Source organism: Carassius carassius, chromosome 21 (genome assembly GCF_963082965.1).
Source record: "Carassius carassius chromosome 21, fCarCar2.1, whole genome shotgun sequence".
NCBI classification, from domain to species: Eukaryota; Metazoa; Chordata; class Actinopteri; order Cypriniformes; family Cyprinidae; genus Carassius; species Carassius carassius.
In genome coordinates, this window is record NC_081775.1 from 7,908,643 (window position 1) to 7,934,367 (window position 25,725).

The 25,725-nt window shown below is 45.7% G+C and overlaps 1 protein-coding gene across 1 annotated transcript; it reads left to right on the forward strand.

The window, feature by feature from the left end:
• On the forward strand, nucleotides 1-25,374 carry LOC132098245 (protein qua-1-like). The gene is given in 5 exon segments (XM_059504422.1): nucleotides 1-160; nucleotides 12,868-12,987; nucleotides 13,270-13,809; nucleotides 22,872-23,339; nucleotides 25,262-25,374. Coding segments are annotated over 5 exon segments (1,335 nt in total). The 5' UTR covers nucleotides 1-66.
• The last annotated feature ends 351 nt before the right edge of the window (nucleotides 25,375-25,725 follow it).

Below are 25,725 nucleotides of genomic sequence, written 5' to 3' on the forward strand. Positions count from 1 at the left end.
TTCGCCTGACGCACCAATTCAGCGCGTTTTCCAGCAGAGATCGTTGTGAGATCGCAGTACGGGAGGATGACGGCTCGAGTGTATTTCTCGTTGATTGCTGTTTTATTGTGTCTGTTCGGATGCTTGAACCTAACTCACGCTATTCAAAGACGAACCACAGGTGAGAAGACCTGTTGACTTTAAAATTATTAACACCATTTAGGAATGAGTAGTAGGTTTTAAAGGATGGCTTTACAAAAAAATAAAAGAAAGATAAAGCAGTATAATACTTAGAATATAATTCACTCTGTAGGTAAAACCTGCAATTCATGCTTTAAGTTTTTCGTGTTGTATTCTTGTAAAAGACTCTTAGGATACTGCTTATTCATAGGGGGAGCTGATTGCTTCTCTAAAGCAACCCTTTTTAAAGCCTTAATTGGATTCAGAATAGGGTGCAGCTGTCAACAATGGGTGGAGCAACAATTACTATGTCATGGGTTTTTCAACAAAGCCGCCCCAAAATATGACATAATATTTTCAATTCTAGAAAATCACAATGACATAATACTCAATACTAATCCTTAATAAAGGGTAAAGAAATAATCCGGCTTACAGGACGAACATAAGATTTCCCTTTGATTTCTATCTCAGACACTCTAACACGGCCGTCCTTGCCCAAGAAAGTTTTTAGCTAAGACGCTACGGGAAAAGTCTCTTTTCACGAAATACTGAAGCAAAAAATGATCCTTAATTTTGTATTTTTGTAAAGCGCATTTGCAGCAGTACACAGCCATAGGCGAGACGGCTCGTTCGCTCATTGGCTTGTTCTGCGGCAACTGCACAGCCTATCGAGCGCGGGCTGATGCAACATCAGACCAATAAGGGCGCTTCGCGCCCTTCTTGCCACTTCCCGCCGAAACGGGTGTGGCCCAACCTATAAAAGGAGCTCGAAAAGGCTGACTCACCTGATTTTTCATCTCTTCAGCGAAGCTCACGCATCGCTGGATCACGGAGGAAGCAAGCGCCGTCTGAGAAAGCACATCAGCAGGACGAGCCATTCTGAAGCTGCTGGCATCGCCGCCTTCCATTGCCGTTCCTGCTGCGCTATCCGGCGCCTATATCCTTTCAATCCTGTTATATACAAGCTGTTCTTTATGTGTGTGTGTGTGTGTTCGCCCTGCGACACACACTCGTAAAAGAGCTCGCGTCTTTTTTAAGATGCCTTCCTGCGGCTCGTCAGAGCCCCACTCAGCGAGGGAGACCGGTACGTCATCTGTGTCTCCTGCCTGGGTGAAGATCATGCAGCGCTCGCTCGCTGACGGCGGATGCCCCCACTGCGAGCTGTTGCCATGGTGACTCTGAGGACTCGCCTGGCCTTTTTCTCTGAGCCTGCAGTCTCCGCTGCACTGAGGCGCCGTAAAAGCATCGCTTCCAGCGGATTCCGGAACCGTCTTCAGCTCAACCGAGCTCGCCGGTTCGCCCTGCTTCACCGGCCCCCCCTGCATCGCTTCCCGGTGGGCAGCGCCCGCTGTTTGCCGGCGCGTCGTCCGAGGAAGTCGATCTCAGGGCCGCGTCGGGGGAAGAGGACACGCGCTCTCTGCTAGCTTCGGGCAGTGACGGCTGGGCGAGCTCCGAGGATCTCGCGCCTTCTGCTCAGAAGCCCAGCAGACGAGCTGACATCGAGAAGGAGCCGGGGCGAATGCTCGTGTTGGCCGCGATGAGTCTCGGCCGCGAGTGGTTTGCACCAGCGCCCCCCCCTCTCGTTCCCGGCTGGATGGTATTTCCAAGAGGTGGCGAAGGCTTGGAACGCTCCATATTCAGCACGAACTCGTTCGTCTGTCTCACTAGCATTCTCCACACTGATGATGCTAAAAAACAGGAACTACCACTCACTTCCGCCGGTGGAACAGGCGATAGCGACGCACCTTTATCTACACTCTGCTGGACGGCGGCAAAAGCGGTGTTGCCATCTAAAGCCTCCAGCTTCATCGAAGCGCCGGTGTACGAGTTCCGCTGCGGCTGGGCTCTCACCTAAGCGCGCCGCTGTTTCAGTTTCCAGAGATTGTGACTGTTTCAGCGTTGTTTGCAATGCGCAAGCCTGTACGGTTGCCCGCTTGCCTGCACACGAAAACCGTTATCACGGCTACCCAGATATTTCCCAAAAAAGGTGTAATTTCTGGTGTCCCGGCCACGGCCGATGGTGCTATAAATGTAGTGACGATGCCCACTGCTCAGTGCCCATCTCCGCATATAAGCACAGCCCTTCACACAGGGCTCGCGCCTATAAAAGCGACTCAAGTCGATCACACGCACTACATAGTAGACGTGCCCACTCCTCAGTGCCCACAATCACTATGTCACAAGCGTCATGTGGTTTCTGTAAAAACGAAACCCGTGCACGTTCGTCCGGCCACGGCCGATGGTGCTATAAATGTAGTGACGATGCCCACTCCTCAGTGCCCATCTCCACATGTAAGCACAGCCCTGCACACAGGGCCTGCGCCCATAATGTCGACTCAAGTCGGTCTTGCACACTGCATAGTAAACGTGCCCACCCCTCAGTGCCCACAATTACTATGTCACACGCGTCATGTGGTTTCTGTAAAAACGAAACCCGTGCATGCTCGTCCGGCCACGGCCGATGGTGCTATAAATGCAGTGACGATGCCCACTACCCAGTGCCCATCTCCACATGTAAGCACAGCCCTGCACACAGGGCTAGCGCACATAAGATCGACACAGATCGGTCGAGCGCGCCGCATAGTAAACGTGCCCACTTCCCAGTGCCCACATACACTATGTCACATACGGTGCGGGGCTTCTGTAAAAACGAGGCCCGTGCACGTACATTCTGCACAGGCAGACAGCGAGTTGAAAGTGGTAAAAGTGCACACATGCAGCCCACGGTTACTCGCAGATATATCGAGTCCCACGGGACCCGCTCAGCCTCCCTCCAGTCGGTTAAGCGCCGGAACGGGGTCGAGGAAGAGCAATCTGCCCGCTGTGATCAGCGCGCTCCCCGCCTCAGATGTGCAGCACACTCGAGCGCCGCCGTTGCCCAGTCAACAGAGCGCGTTTCGCATCCAGCCCTTAGCCATTCATGCAGATGCATGGTCAGTGCTTCCAGGGGTTTCGGATTGGGTGCTAGGCATTATAAAGAGAGGCTACTCGCTACAGTTTTCTCGACGCCCACCGTGCTTTTCAGCGCGCGTCGAAACTACGGTCAAAACAGAAGTAGCACACATACTTCGGGCCGAAATATCAAAACTGTTGAGCAAAGGGGCTGTAGAGCCTGTGTCTCAAAGCGAGGGGGGGCTGTACAGCAGATACTTTCTGGTGCCCAAGAGAGATGGGGGTCTCCGGCCCATACTGGATCTAAGACAGCTGAACAGGCATTGATGAAACGCAGTTTCAAAATGCTCACGACCAGGAAGCTCCTCGCGCAGATTCGCAGAGGGGACTGGTTCATGTCAATAGATCTGAAGGACGCGTATTTTCAAATACAGATAGCGTCAAACCACAGGCGATATTTGAGATTCGCCTTCGAGGGCCAGGCATACCAGTTTGCAGTCCTGCCATTCGGCTTGTCCGTAGATCCTCGTACGTTTACGAGGTGCATGGATGCAGCGCTCGCTCCTCTTAGACTCAGAGGCACACGAGTGCTGAATTATTTGGACGACTGGCTGGTTCTGGCCCGATCATGAGCGGAGCTCATGGACCACAGAGCCGTTTTACTCGTTCACCTCGAGAAGCTCGGCCTCAGTGTCAATTGGGTGAAGAGTTCGCTGAACCCCAGTCAGACGATCCTGTTTCTGGGTATAGTTCTGAACTCGTGTTCCATGATGGCGCGGCTGTCACCACAGCGCGATGGGCATTCAGCGTGCAGCGAGTTCTTTCCGCTGTGGCGCAACTGTGTCGCTCAAACACTGTCAAAAGATGCTGGGTTTCATGGCCTCAGCATCTCCGGTTCTGCGGCTGGGCCTGCTCCGCATGCGCCCACTGCAGTTCTGGCTGAAGGCTCGGGTGCCGCGCAGAGCGTGGGCGTCTGGCCGGCTGCATTTCAAGGTCGATCAGAGCTGTGTTGCGGCTCTAGCACCTTGGACAGCGAACGGCTGGTACCGATCAGGTGTAAGCCTGGGGACTTCCCCGAGTGTGAAAATGGTGTCGACGGACGCCTCCACTTCGGGATGGGGAGCGCTGCTCGAAGGCAGACCGTCCTTTGGCCTATGGTCAGAACGGGAAAAGCTCCATCATATCAACTGCCTGGAAATGCTGGCAGTGGAGAACGCGCTGACGCGCTTTTGTCCCCATATCAAGGATCACCACGTCATAGTCAGTTCGGACAACATGTCCGTGGTGTCCTACATAAATCGCCAGGTCGGTCTCGGGTCCCGAAACCTGTGCAGGCTGACGGAACACCTCCTGATTTGGGCTCAGCGCAACGTGTGCTCGCTGAGAGCAGTGCATGTGCCTGGACTGCAGAATCTGGGTCCAGACAGGCTGTCCAGAGGCAATGTTCCTACGGGCGAATGGTCTCTACACCCGCAAACAGTCCGGCTGTTGTGGGAGAGATTTGGCATGGCGGAGGTGGACCTCTTTGCGTCCCACGAAAACGCTCACTGCCCCGCGTTCTTTTCCAAGAACGAAAGCGCGCTGTCACGGAGATGGCCGTGCTGCCCGCTTTATGCATTCCCTCCCGTCTCCCTCCTTCCGCAGGTGATAGAACGGGTGAGAGAAACGAGATGTTCAATACTGCTTGTAGCAGCTCTTTGGAAGAACCAACCATGGTTCCCAGATTTGATGCAGTTAGCAGATGTCGCCCCGTGGCCGGTACCGTTGAGGAGAGACCTCTTCTTGCAGGCCAGGGGCTCAATTTGGCACCCTCAACCGGAGTTGTGGTCCCTCTATGTATGGGCACTCAATGGTTACCCGCTGATCTCGCAGTGGGAGTGCTAAATACCATCACTCAGGCTAGAGCTCCGTCGACACGATGTCTGTATGCCTCGAAGTGGTCGGTGTTCTCCAGCTGGTGCACAGCTCGAGGTTATTCACCCCTTAGTTGTGAGGTGACGGAGGTCCTCTCCTTCCTTCAGGAGCTGTTGGATAAGGGCAGAGCCCCATCCACGCTCAAAGTTTATGTGGCTGCCATCGCGGCGTTTTCTGAAACGGCGTCCGGTCAGTCAATAGGAAGGAATGATTTAGTCATCCGGTTCCTCAGAGGAGCTAGGAGGCTGAATCCTCCCAGACCTCCGTCAGTCCCTATGTGGGACCTCGCGGCGGTTTTGGAGGCCTTGAAAGGTCCCCCTTTCAAGCCTATCCAATCGATTAGCCTTCAGCATCTGTCGTTCAAGACAGTATTCTTGTTGGCTCTCGCTTCTGTGAAGCGTGTGGGTGATTTGCACGCGCTCTCGGTGAGCCAGTCGTGCTTGGAGTTTGGGCCCAATGACTCAAGAGTCATACTCAAACCTAGGCACGGTTATGTGCCGAAATCCCTCAACACACCGTTTCGGGCTCAGGTTATTGCCCTGTCTGCCCTGCCGGTGTCAGGGGAGGATGGAGACTCGAGTCTTCTTTGCCCTGTCAGGGTTTTAAGAGCTTATGTGTCTCGCTCTGCTGCCTTTCGGCAGACGGAGCAGCTATTTGTCTCGTTCGGTGGGCGTTCCAAGGGAATGGCTGTTTCGAGACAGACTCTATCCAGATGGATAGTTGACGCCATAGCGTTAGCTTACGCTTCCAGGGGCCTTCAGTGCCCGTTGGGCGTCAGAGCACACTCCACAAGAGGCATCGCCTCGTCGTGGGCGTGGTCTACTGGGATCTCCTTGCAGGATATATGTATGGCGGCAGGTTGGGCCTCGCCATCTACATTTATCAGGTTCTATAACCTGGAGGTTCCCGCCTTGCAAGCAAGGCTGCTGTCGGTATAGGCGAATCAGGGCCCTGAGGGGAATTCTGAGTTCACGAGCGCTATGCGCTGCCGACTGTTATATGGGCAGTATTGCGTAAGACCCGCATTGCCACATTGGTCAGGCCTTGCCTCGGCTGTGTGACGTCATATTGCCGCATCTACGGATGCTGCTAGATATGGGACGGAGGGCTTTTTCCCTTTTCTGTCCTGGACTCTCTGTGAGTCCCTCAGGTGACTGTGCACTGTAAATTCTGGGCGTTGCTTCAGGTTTATTGGTGTGTGATCCCTGCGCGCACGGCGTTTTACATTGGGTTCCCGTAGCGTCTTAGCTAAGACGCAGTACGAGAGAGCTCTCGTAAGAGAACGTACTCGGTTACTAAACGTAACCTCGGTTCTCTCTAGAAGAGCGAACGAGTACTGCGTTCTCTGCCGTGCGCACGATTCACTCTGGTTCGCTTCGGCGATGAAATAAATCAGGTGAGTCAGCCTTTTCGAGCTCCTTTTATAGGTTGGGCCACACCCGTTTCGGCGGGAAGTGGCAAGAAGGGCGCGAAGCGCCCTTATTGGTCTGATGTTGCATCAGCCCGCGCTCGATAGGCTGTGCAGTTGCCGCAGAACAAGCCAATGAGCGAACGAGCCGTCTCGCCTATGGCTGTGTACTGCTGCAAATGCGCTTTACAAAAATACAAAATTAAGGATCATTTTTTGCTTCAGTATTTCGTGAAAAGAGACTTTTCCCGTAGCGTCTTAGCTAAGACGCAGTACTCGTTCGCTCTTCTAGAGAGAACCGAGGTTACGTTTAGTAACTGAGTACGTTTTTAATACTTTACCAATGGGCCATAAAGCATGGGGAAGTCGAGGGTCCAAGATCATGACTACATCAGAATCTTTCAGGTTACCTTGATCTTGCTGCCATTTTTGGCGAATTTGTAGATTTGGCAGATAATTCCTAATAAAACTGGTCCAAAATTGATCTGCCAGAACCTGGCTATGTGTCCATCTTCTCTGAGATAAAGTATTAGAATCTGCATAAATCACTTGGGGTAACGAAGCATCCCGCCGCACCATTAGAAACAAATTAGGAGTAACAGGATCCAAATCATCAGCACTAGAAGAAACATATCCTAAAGATTTGAAATTCAATATTTCTTCAACCTCCACCAATACAGTTGTTAGAACCTCCTCAGTAACTACTTGACTTCCTAAAACAGATCGAAGTGCACCCTTGATGGATCGGATTTCAATCTCCCACGTTCCTCCAAAATGTGGAGCATAAGGAGGATTATAGGTGAATTTAATCTGATGATTAGACAGCTTTTCTTGCAAGACTGGGCTTAATTGGTCAAAGGCACTTTCAGTTCACTTTCATCCCCATGAAAATTAGTTCCTTGATCACAAATCACTTCATAAGGTTGTCCTCTTCGAGCTACAAAATGGCGGAGTGCCATTAAAAAACTATCAGTGTCAAGACTAGTCAGCAGTTCTAAATGAACACATCTAGTGGTCTGACATTTGAAAAGTATACCCCATCGCTTCTCAGTCTTACGACCAGACTTGATCACAAATGGCCCAAAACAGTCCATTCCTGTGGACCAGAAGGGAGGTTTGAACAGATTGAGCTTAGATGGAGGAAGATCAGCCATCCTAGGAACTATTGGTTTTCCTTTCCATTTGGCACACTCCAGACACTTTCTTTGATATTTCCTTACAGCTTGTCTACCTTTTAAAATCCAGTAGTAGCACCTAAGATGAGCATAAACTCTATCTACTCCAGGATGACCCCAATTTGGCATCTACAGCTGCAATCAAAAGTTGAACAATAGAATTTCTTGAATCAAGAATAATTGGATGAATGGTTCTTGACTATGTCGAAATCGCCCTCCCACTCTAATAACTTCAGCAATGGGATCGAACTCAGGTGCAAGCTTGTACAATCGACTACTAGATGGAACACTTTTTCCAATTCGCAATGCACCATACTCCTCTGGAAAGTCTTTCCTCTGAGCCTGTCGCAACAGGAGAAGTTCGATCTGAGCCTTGTCCAGCAAAGAGTTAACTGCCACAGCTTCAACAAGCTCATTCCACGACTTGTATCGCTGAACATCAAGATTCACAAGGTTATCTTCAACATCAGTCAGGCCACAGAACAGAGTCTTCCTTAACTCTGTAGCACCAGAGTCTCCAGTCATACCAGGGAATTTTGGCCACTGATCAGGGTCAGAATAAAGGAAAGAAGGGCCTCGAGTCCAATGATTAGGTTTGGTTAGATCAGTCAGATTCTTGCCCCTAGTGATATCATCAGCTGGATTGCTAGTGGTATTAACATAACGCCATTGATCAGGAGCAGAGTACTCTAAGATTTCAGTAATACGATTTGCAACAAATACTTTATAGCGGCAAGTGTCCGAACGAATCCAGTTGAGTACTGTCATTGAATCAGACCACAGTATTGTTTGTTGAATGAGCAGATCAAGTTCCCTCTGCAACAGATTTGCCAATTGAACCCCGGTGAGGGCAGCACACAATTCTAGACGAGTTATAGAAATTGACTTACGAGGTGCAACTCTGGATCGGGCCATCACAAAGGAGACTAGAACTTCACTCTCCTGATTGACAGTCCTTAAGTAGGCCACTGACCCATAAGCCAATTCTGAGGCGTCACAAAATACGTGCAACTCCCACCTAAGGGAATTTCCATCAAGATCAACAGGACCATACGTTCTTGGTAATTCAATGGATGTGATAGCAGGAAGTTCACTCTCCCATGCTACCCAGGCCTTCTTAATACCTTCAGGTAGTGCAGGATCATCCCATTGTCTTCCTTTACTCCACATTTGTTGAAGCTGGACTTTGGCTCTAGTGGTAAAAGGTAGAAGGAACCCTATAGGGTCATATTGACTTGCAAAGACCCTATAAACATTGCGCAAGGTAAGAGAATCATAAGCAACAGGACGATGTTTGTAACCGAGAGTATCTCTGGCACAGTGCCAAATTAATCCCAGCATGCCTTCACTAGGATCTGAACAGTCTTGACTTAACCAAAGGGTGTACTTTGCGTCGCTGGACAGATCCTCCACCACCTCTGAAACATTACTTGCCCACTGTCGAATTTCAAAGCCTCCATCTCTCAAATGGGTCCGTAACTTCCCAACCAACTCCTTTGCTGTGGGGATGTCCATAACACTTTGTAGACAGTTATCAACATAAAAAGCCTTGGTGATAGACTCCTTAACATCTTCACAATCCTCTGGTAGAGCTCTTACATGCTTTTGCAAAGCATAAACCGCACAGCAAGGGCTAGAGGTACTTCCAAATGGCAAAACTTGCCATTCATAAACATCAGCTGGCTTATCCTGTCTCATGCTTCGCCACAGAAAACGCAGGAGAGGTTTATCAGAAGGCAACAGACAAACTTGATGAAACATGGACTTAATATCACCACTAATTGCCGCAGGACGTTCCCTAAAACGAAGGAGTACACCTAATAAGGATGACCCTGAGGTCGGACCAGGCAGTAGGTGAGTATTCAGTGATTCTCCTTTATACATATAGGAACAGTTAAACACTAATCGATTCTTTACATTATGCTTTACGAGATGGTGAGTTACAAACCAGGACTCACTACTTTGAAAGGCTTCTTCATGACTCAACTTTCTCACATAACCAGAATCAACCAGTTTCTGAATCTCTCCTTCATAGATAAGGGCCTGCTCTGGATTTCGTGTCAGTTGGCGCTCTGTCCATCGGAGGGATGACATAACTGCCACTTTAGGAGCATTGAACAAGGGTGCATGCTTTGAGCAAAGTAGAGGAGTGGCATATTTAGAGACACCATTCACAGTCTCTCTTGTCGACAACCGGTTAAGACAATCTAGGGCATACTGGTCTTGTTTGGACCGTATAATTGTTTTTTCACTCTTATAGGGGAACACGTCCACTTGCCATAACCGCTCTACATCCTGTTGGAGTTGAGAGGTAATGGAAACTCCAGAAAGAAACAGACACTGGGTTTCAGTCTCATTTGATTGAGCTGACGATACTGGACCTTGAAGAGCCCATCCCAATCTGGTATGAACTGCGGCTGGTCCCCCATGAGGGCTAAGATGAACCTTCTCCACTGGAGCTAGAAGATACGGATGATCAGCACCAATCAAAAGCATAGGCTGGACTTTATTAAATGTTTCCAGTGGAACTCCCTTTAGATGGTTGAATCGTTTTAAAAGGCTAGAAATGTGATAGGATTGCTCAGGAAGGGCAAATCCCTGTGCAGTGAAAGCCCCTTGGATCTGATATTTCTTATGAGAATTTGCTGGAGAAATTGTAAAGCTTACACTGGCTCCTCTCAGGACCTCTGTGTCTTGACGCACAGTTCTTAGCACCAATGATTCAGCTGTGCCCTTCAATCCAAGTTGCTGTGCTGCTAGAGGTAGAAGCATTGTTCTTTCAGAACCGTCATCTAAGATGGCATAAGTCTCCATACATCTACCATTATGGCTCAGCAGGACTTTAACTACTTTCAGTACAACTCTTGGGGAACAGCTTGGGCGACTAAGCAAGAAAACCCCAGAGTCTGGCTTCTTCTGATTCACCTCATGTAGAATTCCCAGGTGTTTACCTTTACATTTTGGACAGCCTTTCTTTAGGTCACACCGAGAGGCCTGATGAGCCCTACCACATCTCCAACAGCAATGATGCTCTTTAATCCATTTTCTCATATTCTCCAGATCAAGCAGGCTAAAAGCTTGGCATCTACTGAGGTGATGATCATCACTTTTACAGAATGGACATGGGAACCTCAGCAACTCCTTTCCCTCAAAACTGGAATTTTGGATGGGACTAAAAGAATCACTGATCTTTTCTACAGGAACACCACTTACTCCATGAATAATAGTTGTAGTTGGTGGATACTGCCTTAGTTTCCTCCCCATCTGGTAATGGTCATTAGGTTTCGGCCGGACAACACCGACTTGTCCTACTATTGCTTGACAGTCTGCTTCCTCTTGCAGCCATGAAGAGAAATTCACCAAGTTATTGGGTTCTCCTGGTCTGAATGGCAGAGGATGGTTAGAATAAGCCAAAACTAAGTTGCGTGCTGATTCTAATTTTAAATGGTCTAGGAGAATATGGTATTTGTACTGCTCAGTCTCATCTGGGGGTAGTAAATTCTCCAGAGCCATCTTTAACATTATGAATTGTTTAGGATCCTCCTTATAAAGATATGGAAATGAAGGACCTTCAATTCGAGAAGATCTTGAAAGATAGCTTACTTGGGCTCTTGGATCATATCCTGTTTGAAAACTTGAAACAGGCTGTTGGACTGAAGACTGAGATACACAAGGTATAGGATTATTCTCTTGTATCTCGTTACTTTGTTGTTGCACAATAGGTCTCACAAGAAGAGGTGAAGGTAAACTGGGCATAGCTAATGGTAGTGAAGACTGAACATCTTGATTCCCCTGCTGGACACAATTGGTCATATTTCCACTTGTAATGGGTACAGATGGTGTAATCGTGCCAGAGGCCAGATATGTAGAAGAAACAGGTAATTGACTAATAGGAGGTTCAGATCTAACCACCGAATTATGCAAAGCCTGCTGTGAAAATGGTGGATACTGAGATCACATAAAACCCTGGGAATCTTGTGCTTCTTGATGAACAGCATTCATAGGAACTGACAAATGGCTTGGATACAAAGGACCTGGTACTGGTGGCCAAAAACCAGGATAAACTGGGCCAAACAATGGTGGATTCATAGCCCAAGGAGGGATTGGTAGCTGCACTGCAGGTATAGATGCATGAGACTGTCCTGATAACTGATGATACGCATCAACCCAAGGGTTTAGAGCATACAAATCAGGGGCCATGAACTGACTTGCCGGATGCTGTGAACTTCCCATCAAAGTAGACAAATGAGGAGCATAAGGGCTCCGAACTGTAAGTAATTGCCTTGACACTGGATGGCTAACAACATTCACATCAGTAGCGACTTGATTTACGTGTGAAACATTCAAATCAGGAGCCAAATGGGATTGAGAAGTCAACACCATAGAAGAAGGTGGAGGAAGAGAGGACGCTCTACTTATACATGGTGGTGACTTTAACTCGGAACCAACTTTCCCATGATGTTGTTCCTGTAGATGAACTTGAAGTTCTTGAGCTAATGCTGCAGCTGAATCAGTCACCGTACAAGGGACGAGAGAATCCTCATCAGGTAAGGGCGGTGCAGATAAATCTTTACTACCTTCTTCAGATGACCAAGAACTTCCTGAAGAACACATCCGATTCACTTTGGAATTTATCTGCTTCACACTTCGGCCCAATTCCATTATGAACTCCTTTAACTGCTTCATTTCCAGTAAGACAGGGTCACAAGGTTCAGAATGACTCTCTCTGGCATATTCAATACTGCTTTGGACTGGGGCTGAGGAAACTGGCTGACTGGCTCGAAGAGGCTTCGAGGGCAGTAACGTAGTCTCATAGTCCTCAAGATAGACTGGAGGCTTGGTCTGTCTTGAAGACTCTCGCAGAGGTGGTACATGGCATTGGTTAGTATGTTGCTCTTGGTCCATTGGAATGCTCATTTCCGGCTCAAAGGGCCATGTAAAAGACTCTTAGGATACTGCTTATTCGTAGGGGGAGCATCACAATGGGATGTCAGTTAAAACACCTTGAGACAACATCCATTTGCACGTTTATTTCACCAATGCCAGTACATCATTCTTTCCACAGGTGTATCAGACTGGTTTCTGAAATCTGTACACAGCCACAACACCATATGAAAGAATCCAGAGCAGTCAACAAGGAGTGAACTGATTGCTGCTCTAAAGCAACCCTTTTTAAAGGCCCTTAATTGGAGTCAGAATTTGGTGCAGCTGTCAACAATGGTTGGAGCTACAATTACTATGTCATGGGTTTTTCAACAATTCTGAAGTGGCATACTGTCTATATGCATAAACTAAAACTGACTATCTGTGTCCACACAGTGAAGCCGGGTCAATGTCCAATACCGGAGATGATTCCACTGTGTGCTAAAAGCTGTTTCCATGATGGCCAGTGTCCGACCTGACAGAAGTGTTGCCCAACCACTGGTGGCTTTGCATGCAGTGAACTATGTGCCCAGGGAAGAGGTCAGGGAAGTTGCCAGGGGAGTGGACAGGGTCAGAGACAGGGAAGTGGCCAAGGACAGGGCCAGGGAAGCGGTCAGGGACAGGGAAGTGGCCAAGGACAGGGCCAGGGAAGCGGTCAGGGACAAGGACAAGGCCAGGGACAGGGCCACGGACAAGGCCAGGGCAGTGGACAGGGACAAGGCCAGGGTAGTGGCCAGGGACAAGGACAGGGAAGCGGTCAGGGACAAGGCCAGGGTAGTAGACAGGGTCAGGGACAAGGCCAGGGTAGTGGACAGGGTCAAGGACAGGGCCAGGGTAGTGGCCAAGGTCAGGGACAGGGAAGCGGTCAGGGTAGTGCCCAGGAACAAGGTCAGGGACAGGGTAGTGGTCAAGGACAAGACCAGGGTAGTGGTCAGGGACAAGGACAGGGAAGTGGCCAGGGACAGGGAAGCGGTCGGGGAAAGGGCCAAGGTCAGGGACAGGGAAGCGGCCAGGGACAGGGCCAGGGAAGTGGCCAGGGACAGGGCCAGGGACAAGGCCAGGGTAGTGGTCAGGGACAGGGAAGTGGTCAGGGACAAGGACAGGGACAGGGTAGTGGCCAGGGACAAGGTCAGGGACAGGGTAGTGGTCAGGGACAAGGCCAGGGTAGTGGTCAGAGACAAGGTCAGGCACAAGGACAGGGAAGTGGCCAGGGACAGGGCCAGGGAAGTGGTCAGGGCCAGGGAAGTGGACAGGGAAGTGGCCAGGGACAAGGACAGGGAAGTGGTCAGGGACAGGGAAGTGGCCAGGGACAAGGACAAGGCCAGGGTAGTGGACAGGGTCAGGGGAGAGGCCGTGGTCAGGGGAGCGGTTATGGTCAAGGGAGCGGTCAGGGGAGCGGTTGTGGTCAGGGGAGCGGTTATGGTCAGGGAAGCGGTTATGGACAGGGAAGCGGTCAGGGGAGTGGTTATGGTCAGGGAAGCGGTCAGGGGAGCAGTTATGGTCAGGGAAGCGGTTATGGTCAGGGCCAGGGAAGTGGTCAAGGGAATGGTCAGGCATGTGGCCAAGGAAATGGTCAGCGCTGTGGTCGTTGAATTGTTAATGGGAATTCTGCCTAACACTTACTGGAGATCTTTTCAATTCTATGCTCTATTCATATGGCATGTTTTCCCTGTTCACTCGAACAGTTTAGAAATGTGTCTGCCCCCCCCCCCCACCTCAAATAAAAAGAATTGCTTGATTTGAAGAGTTGGTGTTTTTGGTATTATTTGGCTGTTTTCTCGCATCGCTAACTGCCATCTGTTCTTTAAGTTCCTCTTCCTTGAGACTTGTTCCTTTAGCCAAGTATTGCATTTCAGCCTGAGCCCTATGGGCCCCAACTTAAGACATCAGGACAGTTTTCATGTCATAGCTCAGACGTGGGTGGGGAATCGGGGTTGTTTTATTCTTCCTTGGATCTATGTTTTTAAATCTCCAATTATGGTGACGAAAAGGATTGGCCTCACTGGTAGAAACGACACCAGACCTGTACCGCAACTGCCAAGAGAGGCTCGACTGTGATTGGTGTCCAGCAACAGCAGCGAGTGCTGGAAGAGTTCCACATAAAAGTGCACGCAAAGCTTGCCGCAAAACCCCAGCAAGTTAGAACCATAATGAATGTGTCTGGGCCATGGGGAAAAATTATATTTGCTGAGTTTCGGTTAGGTTTTGTGAAGGGCTTTTGCTCAAAACTTGCAACGTATGCCGGTATTGTAAGTGCTCTAAAATAGAGTCTCTACATTAATGTAATTGCTCTTATGAGCAAAAATTATGGTTGTTTCCAATGTAAGGAAAAAAATGCAAGTGATTGTGCTTGGCGACTCCTAGTCCGGCAAAGTGGCTTTAGCTTTCACTCTCTGCACAAACTATTAAATATGCGCCTAATACAGCACACATCTATATAGGTTAAATGTTTAAACTAACATTGTGATTAAGTATTTTATGTATAGATTTTATTTTGATTAAGTAGTGAGTGATTTGAGAAGGCTTAGTTGATCAAACATTGGTTAACTCACTGGCTGCTTGGTCATTAGGCTACTTGAATATACAAAAGCTTGAATTTAACAAAAAATGTTCCAAACATAATTCTTAAAGTTCTGGATAAAACATTGGCTCTGAGGCATCATTTTTGGAAGACTTAAAGCTTTCTCATAACCTTCTTTGTGCTTCAGCTTCATTGAAGAACATGTATCCTTCTGGAGCTCCCCTGCACGAGACAGACTCTTCTGATGATCCTCTACAGAAAAATTGTACTCGGAAGCACTCATTTGAAGTTCCTCTACATTATACTTATTTGTCTGGAGTATGTTTTCAAAAAAAAAACATCCTTCCGAAGGAACTTCTCTGTATGCTGGGTTCAGTGTCGTACCGCACACCTTAAAGGCCCCCCCCTCCCACCAGCAGTAATGTCATAGTTATTGTGCACCTGCTGCAGGTCTCTTCCATTTACATAGCTAACTGACTTATCAGTCGTGAATTTGGTGAATAATCTTTGCATTGATTCATTTCTTGTAGGTTAATGGCAAACACGGTTCAGTTCAAACAATGTCCTAAGACTCGCTAACTGTCAAAAAAAACACAAAAAAACATAATTAAATGAATAACTATATGTGCTAAATTTTGAGAAAGATGAAATTTCAATATATTTACATCGACATTTACATCTGCAAGACGTATTACAGGTCCTTCTCAAAAAATTAGCATATTGTGATAAAAGTTCATTATTTTCCATAATGTAATGATAAAAATTAAACTTTCATATATTTTAGATTCATTGCACACCAACTGAAATATTTCAGGTCTTTTATTGTTTTAATACTGATGATTTTGGCATACAGCTCATGAAAACCCAAAATTCCTATCTCAAAAAAATTAGCATATTTCATCCGACCAATAAAAGAAAAGTGTTTTTAATACAAAAAAAGTCAACCTTCAAATAATTATGTTTAGTTATGCACTCAATACTTGGTCGGGAATCCTTTTGCAGAAATGACTGCTTCAGTGCGGCGTGGCATGGAGGCAATCAGCCTGTGGCACTGCTGAGGTGTTATGGAGGCCCAGGATGCTTCGATAGCGGCCTTAACCTCATCCAGAGTGTTGGGTCTTGCGTCTCTCAGCTTTCTCTTCACAATATCCCACAGATTCTCTATGGGGTTCAGGTCAGGAGAGTTGGCAGGCCAATTGAGCACAGTAATACCATGGTCAGTAAACCATTTACCAGTGGTTTTGGCACTGTGAGCAGGTGCCAGGGCATGCTGAAAAACGAAATCTTCATCTCCATAAAGCTTTTCAGCAGATGGAAGCATGAAGTGCTCCAAAATCTCCTGATAGCTAGCTGCATTGACCCTGCCCTTGATAAAACACAGTGGACCAACACCAGCAGCTGACATGGCACCCCAGACCATCACTGACTGTGGGTACTTGACACTGGACTTCAGGCATTTTGGCATTTCCTTCTCCCCAGTCTTCGTCCAGACTCTGGCACCTTGATTTCCGAATGACGTGCAAAATTTGCTTTCATCCGAAAAAAGTACTTTGAACCACTGAGAAACAGTCCAGTGCTGCTTCTCTGTAGCCCATTTCCTGCACACGCCTGTGCACGGTGGCGCTGAATGTTTCTACTCCAGACTTAGTCCACTGCTTCCGCAGGTCCCCCAAGGTCTGGAATCGGTCCTTCTCCACAATCTTCCTCAGGGTCCGGTCACCTCTTCTCGTTGTGCAGCGTTTTTTGCCACACTTTTTCCTTCCCACAGACTTCCCACTGAGGTGCCTTGATACAGCACTCTGGGAACATCCTATTCGTTCAGAAATTTCTTTCTGTGTCTTACCCTCTCGCTTGAGGGTGTCAATGATGGCCTTCTGGACGGCAGTCTTACCCATGATTGCGGTTTTGAGTAATGAACCAGGCTGGGAGTTTTTAAAAGCCTCAGGAATCTTTTGCAGGTGTTTATAGTTAATTAGTTGATTCAGATGATTAGGTTAATACCTCGTTTAGAGAACCTTTTCATGATATGGGAAACGGTGTCAGTCGCTGATACAGCTTGGGAAACGGGGAAATGGGAAACGGTGTCAGTCGCTGATACAGCTTTCTCTCCTGCATTCAGCTTAGCTGACGCGTGACCATTTTCCACCTCGCACTCAATGCTAAGTTTGGACTGCTGATCTGCCCGGGGTGGTTTAACTTCGCACTCAAACTTGCTTGAAAAGTGCAAACTCAATCAGCTGTTTCCTGTTTCCGTGGATTACTTTGGGCACATCGCTAAAGACCAACAATGCATGGCATGTACCTCCTGCTTTGCATTGTTCTCCTATTAATGACTTTTAATATTACCACATATATTGTTCCATTTGACCAAGTCCCTGACGACATAAATGGCTTTTATCCTGAACTCTCCTATATTGCACTTATGCATTTTTCGTGCACTGCATTCTACCAGCCAGTCATTTTATTTCCTTTTAACTTATCATTTTGTGTTCCTAGTAAAACTGTCATTGAAATGTTTGATGTTTTAATATTAACTGGCCAATCGCATAATCATGATTTTCACAGTTTCAAAGCTGTTAGATTAAAATATCGTCTTTTAATAATTCTACTTCTTTTAATGTCAGGTAACATTAAGCCAAATCCTGGCCCTACACCCCCATGTATTAATTTACCTACCCCATCTGATTTTAAAGTACGAAATGGTCTTGGCTTCCTCCATATGAATGTTAGAAGTCTCGTGCCAAAAATGGACCTTGTCAAGGTCTGGGTGTCTACCTCAGACCCCAATGTTTTGGTTTTATCTGAGACTTGGCTGAAGAAATCGGTTTCTGATTCCTCTATTCATATTACTGGTTATAATTTGTTTCGTAGTGATCGTCAAAGTAAGGGCGGTGGTGTTGCCATTTACATTAAAAACAAGTTTAATTGCAAAGTAAGTAAATGTATCTCCCGTCCTAAAATATTTGAGTTTTTGTCTATAGATATTTCTTTTTCTTCCACATCACTCCTTACAGTCATTGCCTGTTATAAGCCTCCTTCTGCTGCTAAGGAGGCCTTAAATTCTTTAGTTGATGTATTAGTCGAATTACGGGATCGGGAAATTGTGCTTATGGGAGATCTGAATTTCGACGGGCTCTCTGCTAATTCTGACTGCCTGAAAAATTATTTGTAATGAGCTAAATCTTACTCAGCTTGTTTCCTTCCCTACCCGTCCTAATATAAAATTTCCAGATAAGTCAACCCTAATAGATCTAATACTCACCAATACTCCACAAAAATATAAAGAGATAGGGGTATTCTCTAACGACATTAGTGACCATTGCACCATAGCATGTGTTAGGGACACCAAGCTCCCTAAATGTAAGCCTCGCATCCTCATTAAAATAAATTTTAAAAGATTTGTAGAACAAGCCTTTTTACATGAATTAAACAGCTGCGATTTCTCTAGAATCAGCCTTATACCGGATATTAATGTGGCATGGAACTACTTTCACTCACTTTTTCTCTCGATTACTGATAAACATGCCCCTCTAACATGCTATAGAATTAAAGGTCGTGATAACCCCATTTCTCTCTGATCCATGAGAGAAATGCAGCCTGGGCTTTAGCAAAGAACACAAACCTCCAATCTGACTGGACTAATTTTAGGTATCTTAGGAACAAGTGCACTTACCTTGTAAGAAAGTGCAAATCTGATTATTACCTCAAATCTATGTCCTCAAACCTAAATAATCCATCTAAATTTTGGAAGACAATAACATCTCTGAAACTATCTCCCAGTGACTCTGTTCTCCCCAAGCATATAGTTAAAGACACCGAACAGATCTCAAACAAGAATGATATTGTTAATGCTTTCAATGACCATTTCATCAAGGCAGGTGACATTTTTAAAGAAACATATCCAGAAGAGGTCTCACTTAGCCATGTCTCCTCACCCCTTCAACACAATTCTCCTGCTTCTCTGGTCAGTGAGGGATTTGATTTTGAATTCATTCCCTCATCTGCAGTGCTTAAGGCTCTTAAGGAAATTGATACTAGAAAATCAGCCGGTCCTGATGGCCTAGATCCTGGTTTACTGAAATTATCAGCACATATCATAGTGGATCCTATTACATACATTTTTAACTTGTCTTTGTCTTCAAATGACTTACCAGATGTTTGGAAATCTGCCCATGTGCTGCCCCTGCTGAAAGGGGGGGACCCCTCCATTCACGATAATTATCGCCCAATATCTAAATAGTCTGTGCTTGCAAAGGTCCTAGAGTCTTTAGTAAATACCCAACTTAAGGGCTTCCTGCAAAATCATCACATACTCTGCCTGGAACAGTCAGGCTTTAGGGCCAAGCATAGTACCATTACTGCAGCTACCAAGGTGCTTAATGACATAATCTGTGACCTTGACCATAAGATGAGCTGTGCTGCCCTGTTTATTGACTTGTCAAAGGCCTTTGACACAGTAGATCATTGTATCCTCTTTAAGAGGCTCCGGGGCATTGGCTTGGGCACTAAGGCAATAGACTGGTTCAGAAACTATCTTGAGAACAGAACAAAGACTGTAGTTGTCGATGGGCATAGTTCTGCTCCACTGGGGGTCCGTCGAGGTGTCCCTCAAGGGTCTATCCTTGGTCCGATCCTATTCACCATTTACATTAACACCATTGCCTCTGTAGCAGATAAATGCAAAATACATCTCTATGCAGACGATACAGTACTATATTGTTCCACCCCCACTTTAGCTCAAGCTTATCAATCACTACAACAGTCTTTTAATTTATTACAGACCACCTTCATTGAACTTAAACTGGTATTAAACGCTGGTAAAACTAAAGTGATGCAGTTCTCAAAGTCTCGCATTATACCCGCATCAACCACCCTAGCCATTTCCACACTAGATGGGAAGTGCGTGGAAAATGTTTCATCTTATAAATATCTTGGTCTGTGGATTGATGAAAAGCTAACCTTCAAGGTTCATATTGAAAAATTAGTGAGAAAACTGAGAGTGAAGCTCGGTTTTTACTTTAGGAATAAATCCTGTTTTACTATCCAAGCTAGGAAGAAATTGATCAGTGCCACTTTCCTGCCAGTCTTGGACTATGGGGATGTTATTTATATGCATGCTGCCTCTACCACGCTGCACACACTTGACACAGTCTACCATGGTGCATTACGTTTCATTACTAATGCCAAGTCACGTACTCATCACTGTTGTCTTTATGAGGAAACTGGTTTTAGCTCTTTAGGCCTGCGTAGATGGTTCCACTGGCACATTTTTATTTTTAAAGCAATTAATGGTAATTTACCCAGCTATCTTTCTAGTTTGTTGACCAGGAATCATCACCTTTATAATCTTCGCTCCGCTAATATTCTGGCTCTAAATATGCCACGTGTAACAACAGAATTTTGCATGAATGCTTTTAGTTATGCTGCTCCTTGGTGTTGGTATTTACTCCAAAAAGTTTTGAAGCTTTCTGTTCTTATCCCACTTAAACATTTTAAACAATTGCTTAAACAATCGAAATTTGAACAATGCACATGTTTTCAATAAGCCTTTTTATGTTATTTTGAATTGTTTTACATGTACTGTAAATCAGTTTTAATTGCTGTGTCTGTTTTTGGGATTCTGTGTAACTTGTGTACTGTTGCTCCAGGGCTCCCTTGTAAAAGAGATTTGACTATCTCAATGGGACATCACCTGGTAAAATAAAGGATAAATAAATAAAAAAATAAAATAAAACTATGCTAATTTTTTGAGATAGGAATTTGGGGTTTTCATGAGCTGTTTGCCAAAATCATCAGTATTAAAACAATAAAAGACCTGAAATATTTCAGTTGGTGTGCAATGAATCTAAAATATACGAAAGTTTAATTTTTATCATTACATTATGGAAAATAATGAACTTTTATCACAATATGCAAATTTTTTGAGAAGGACCTGTATTTAGAGTGTTTGCTCATCTGCAATATTGGATGTTTCCTTTTAGATGTCAAATATATATATATTTCTTTTTTGTAGAATAAAAAAAGATGTCTATTAGAAGTCTTTAAGATTTTTATGATTTAGAACATATGTAAAACTGACATCTGATAGACATCAGTCAGACGTTTGTAGACAGCAGATGCTTTCCAGATCAAGAGATCTTTAACAGACATCTTGCAGACATACATGTGCTATAATGTTTGTAAACATTTAGATTTGACAGTATTTTAGCCTATTTTTAGCCTCTCAAAACAATTCTTTTTTAATCTATGCAGCAAACATTTTAAATATCTTGAAAAATGCTTTAATGTCTTTAAAGCTTTGGCCACAAAGTGCAATTTAGGCTAAGACTCTCTTTGTTTTTTTTTGACGCTATGAAAAAATGACCCTAAACATCTTTTCTACTAAAACCGGTTTCAGAACAGTAATAATACAGAAAAACGCACGAACAGAGATGGTAAAATACAGATTCTGCTCTGAGCGAACTGATATTTCTTTCTCTCTTTCATTTTTAAGCCCTGCCTACAGCATATGGAGCCACGCACATGCAGGAAAAAAAATAGGCTCATTATTATGGCATGGCGTGAACGCAGCATTCAGCTCATCCAACCCCAATCAAACATACATGAGCAAGCTAATCAAGGCATTCAGATTACTTGAAAGCTAGAGGCAGGTGAATTTGATCAGGGTTGGAATTGACCTGCTCTTCATGGATCTTTAAAACCCCATTTTACTGAGGTAGATATTACAGCACCACTTATTCGTTTGATTGTTGTGCGCTTCGCTGTCCGCTTCTCCTGACGCACCAATTCAGCGCGTTTTCCAGCAGAGATCTTTGTGAGATCGCAGGACGGGAGGATAGCAGCTCGAGAGTATTTCTCGTTGATTGCTGTTTTATTGTGTCTGTTCGGATACTTGAACCTAACTCACGCTATTCAAAGACGAACCACAGGTGAGAAGACCTGTTGACTTTAAAATTATTAACACCATTTAGGAATGAGTAGTAGGTTTTAAAGGATGGCTTTACAAAAGAAATAAAAGAAAGATAAAGCAGTATAATACTTAGAATATAATTCACTCTGTAGGTAAAACCTGCAATTCATGCTTCGAGTGTTTCGTGTTGTATTCTGAAGTGGCATACTGTCTATATGCATAAACTAAAATTGACTATCTGTGTCCACACAGTGAAGCCGGGTCAATGTCCAATACCGGAGATGATTCCACTGTGTGCTAAAAGCTGTTTGCATGATGGCCAGTGTCCGACCCGACAGAAGTGTTGCCCAACCACTGGTGGCTTTGCATGCAGTGAACCATGTGGCCAGGGAAGAGGTCAGGGAAGTTGCCAGGGAAGTGGACAGGGTCAGGGATGGGGAAGTGGCCAAGGACAGGGCCAGGGAAGCGGTCAGGGACAGGGAAGTGGCATGTATCCTTCTCCGACTCTTCTGATGGTCCTCTACATAAAAATTGTACTCGGAAGCACTCATTTGAAGTTCCTCTACATTATACTTATTTGTCTGGAGTATGTTTTCAAAAGAAACATCCTTCCGAAGGAACTTCTCTGTATGCTGGGTTCAGTGTCGTACCGCACACCTTAAAGGCCCCCCGCAAAGAACAAGATGCCCCCCCCCCACCAGCAGTAATGTCATAGTTATTGTGCACCTGCTGTAGGTCTCTTCCATTTACATAGATAACTGACTTATCAGTCGTGAATGTGGTGAATAATCATTGCATTGATGCATTTCATGTAGGTTAATGGCAAACACGTTTCAGTTCAAACAATGTCCTAAGACTCGCTAACTGTCAAAGGTCAGGGACAGGATAGTGGTCAGGGACAAGGCCAGGATAGTGGTCAGGGACAGAGTCAGGGACAAGGACAGGGAAGCGGTCTGGGACGGGGCCAAGGTCAGGGACAGGGAAGCGGACAGGGTCAGGGACAAGGCCAGGGACCGGGACAAGGCCAGGGAAGTGGCCAGGGACAAGGCCAGGGTAGTGGCCAGGGACCAGGCCAGGGACAGGGCCAGGGACAAGGCCAGGGAAGTGGTCAGGGACAAGGTCAGGGACAGGGAAGTGGCCAGGGACAAGGACAAGGCCAGGGTAGTGGACAGGGTCAGGGACAAGGACAGGGGAGCGGCTATGGTCAGGGGAGCGGCTATGGTCAGGGGAGCGGTTATGGTCAGGGAAGCGGTCAGGGGAGCGGCCATGGTCAGGAGAGCGGCTATGGGCAGGGAAGCGGGCATGGTCAAGGGAGCCGTTATGGTCAGGGAAGCGGTCAGGAGAGTGGTAATGGTCAGGGAAGCGGTCAGGGGAGCGGTTATGGTCAGGGGAGTGGTTATGGTCAGGGAAGCGGTTATGGTCAGGGCCAGGGAAGTGGTCAAGGGAGATCTTTCCAATTCTATGTTCTATTCATATGGCATGTTTCCCTGTTCACTCGAACAGTTTAGAAATGTGTCTGCCCCCCCCCCCCCCCCACCTCAAATAAAAAGAATTGCTTGATTTGAAGAGTTGGTGTTTTTGGTATTATTTGGCTGTTTTCTCGCATCGCTAACTGCCTTCTGCCATCTGTGCTTTAAAGGAACACTCCACCGTTTTTTGAAATGGGGCTGTCAAATCGCTCCAATCACCACCTCTCTCCTATTAGACACGGGATATATATATATATATATATATATATATATACATACGTGGCACTACTGCTCGGTAAGTATGCTCAAACTGCTCACGAGAGCCATTGCTCGCTCAGGAACTATCAGACGGCGAATCTCCATAGGAAGTGTTAAATCAGGTTTTGGCATGATTCCCACAGAGTATCTCATCAGATTTCAGTCGTGAACTTAAGCAAATTTGCTGTGTTGTTTGTCAAGCAACAGACTGAATTGATATGAACAAGCTCTTGATATAGATACTTCGCACGCGATTCATCGAGTGTACTAATACGACCAACTCACAACTTTACACGAGATCTGCTACCCACTGGAAGAAGCTATATATTCAAAATTCAAAATCAAAGCATCCACGAACAACTGGCAATTTCAATTTAATTCATCTCTGGACATCTTCACAAAGCTAAGCAAAGTTGACGAACATGCTTCAGACTTTGCTTATTGTAAAAGCTATTGTTCAGTTACATTGCGAGGCATGCTATCATATTACCACACCGGTAACACAGTTAAATCCAGAGCTGGGTATTAATGGATTACATGTAATCCAGATTTTGTAATCAGATTCCAAGACTCAAGTACTTGTAATTAGAGTAAACTACTTTTAAGTCGTTCACAATTCATTGATTCTCCTAAGTTTATTTTATTTTTTACGTTTATATTTTTTTTCAATAAACCTGCCGCTTGTATACGTTCGTGATTCTTTTAAGTTTTTCTGGTGGAGAGGGGGAGGGGAGTCAGAATCAAGCTCAGAAGAAATCAGCAACAACATAAAAGGAAAATGGAGGGGAAGGCAGTCTTTAATCCCTGTATGTTCGGGCATCATTTAATTTTTAAAGAAGTACATAGGAAAATGGACTATTCAGTGTAAACTCTGCCTACCACAGATTAATTTGCTGTCCATGGAATTCTTTTACCTAGCAAGTGAAGTTGTTGCTGGAAATTTCATGTTCTTTAATATATCCAAAAGTAATCAGATTACGTTACCAAAAATGTGTAATCTAAGAGATTATATTACTGCTAAATTTTTTTTTTTACGTAATCTGTAATCATTAACTGATTACAATTCATAAGTAATCTACCCAGCTCTGGTTAAATATACCCACGAGCCTCGTTAATCTGTGGTCAAGGCTGTCTGCTGCTTCAGGCTTATCTATTGGGGATGCTTTCATCAAACTTATCTGACTACTCCAACACACTGGGTTTAATCAGTGATCTGCTGTTGCTCAAACACGATCAAGTGTTTAATACTACATGTACAGATCGTAATTTTGCTCGTATCAATTCTAAAACATATCCGACAAGGGTTTATGCTGTTGCCTAAATTAAAGTCTGACCGTGGTGCGTTTGTGTGGTACACCCTCTTCCTCCAGCGTTTCTACCCCTCACCAACGGATCCATTCTTCACTGCCTCCAGCACCATCACTTTACCCAGCACTACCCGCTCCTCTTCTTGTGCCTAAATAAACTGTGTTTCTGTTACCCACAGCCTCCTCTATTGGTATTCTGTAACAGAGGATGAGAAGAATGAGGAGGAGGAGGAGAAGAATGAGGAGGAGGATGAAAAGAAAATAGAGAAGGAGATGAAGACTGAAGAGGAGGATGAGAAGAAGGAAATGGAGAATGAGGAGGAAGATAAGAAGAATGAGGAGGATAAGAAGAATGAGGAAGAGGCTGAGAAGGATATGGAGAAGGAGATGGAGAATGAGGAGGAGGATGAGAAAGATGAGGATGAGAAGGATGAGTAGGAGGATGAGAAGAATGAAATGGAGAAGGAGATGGAGGATGAGAAGAATGAGGAGGCAAATGAGAAGGAGATGGAGAATGAGAAGAACGAGGAAGGAACTGCTGTTTTCTCCAGCTGGAGAGAAAACCCTCGCTGCTATGTAAAAAAAGGGGGGGCTGCTGTTTTGTTAATGGAGATTGAGAAGGAAAAGTTGAATGAGAAGATGGAAAAAAAAAATATATATATATATGAACACCTCTGCTACTTAAATCGAGATGAAGGTAAACTTGAATGAGAAGGAGATGAGAAAAAAATGATAAAGGAAAAGGGGCTGCTGTTTTTACCCGCTGGGAGGTCACCTCTTGCCGTGATA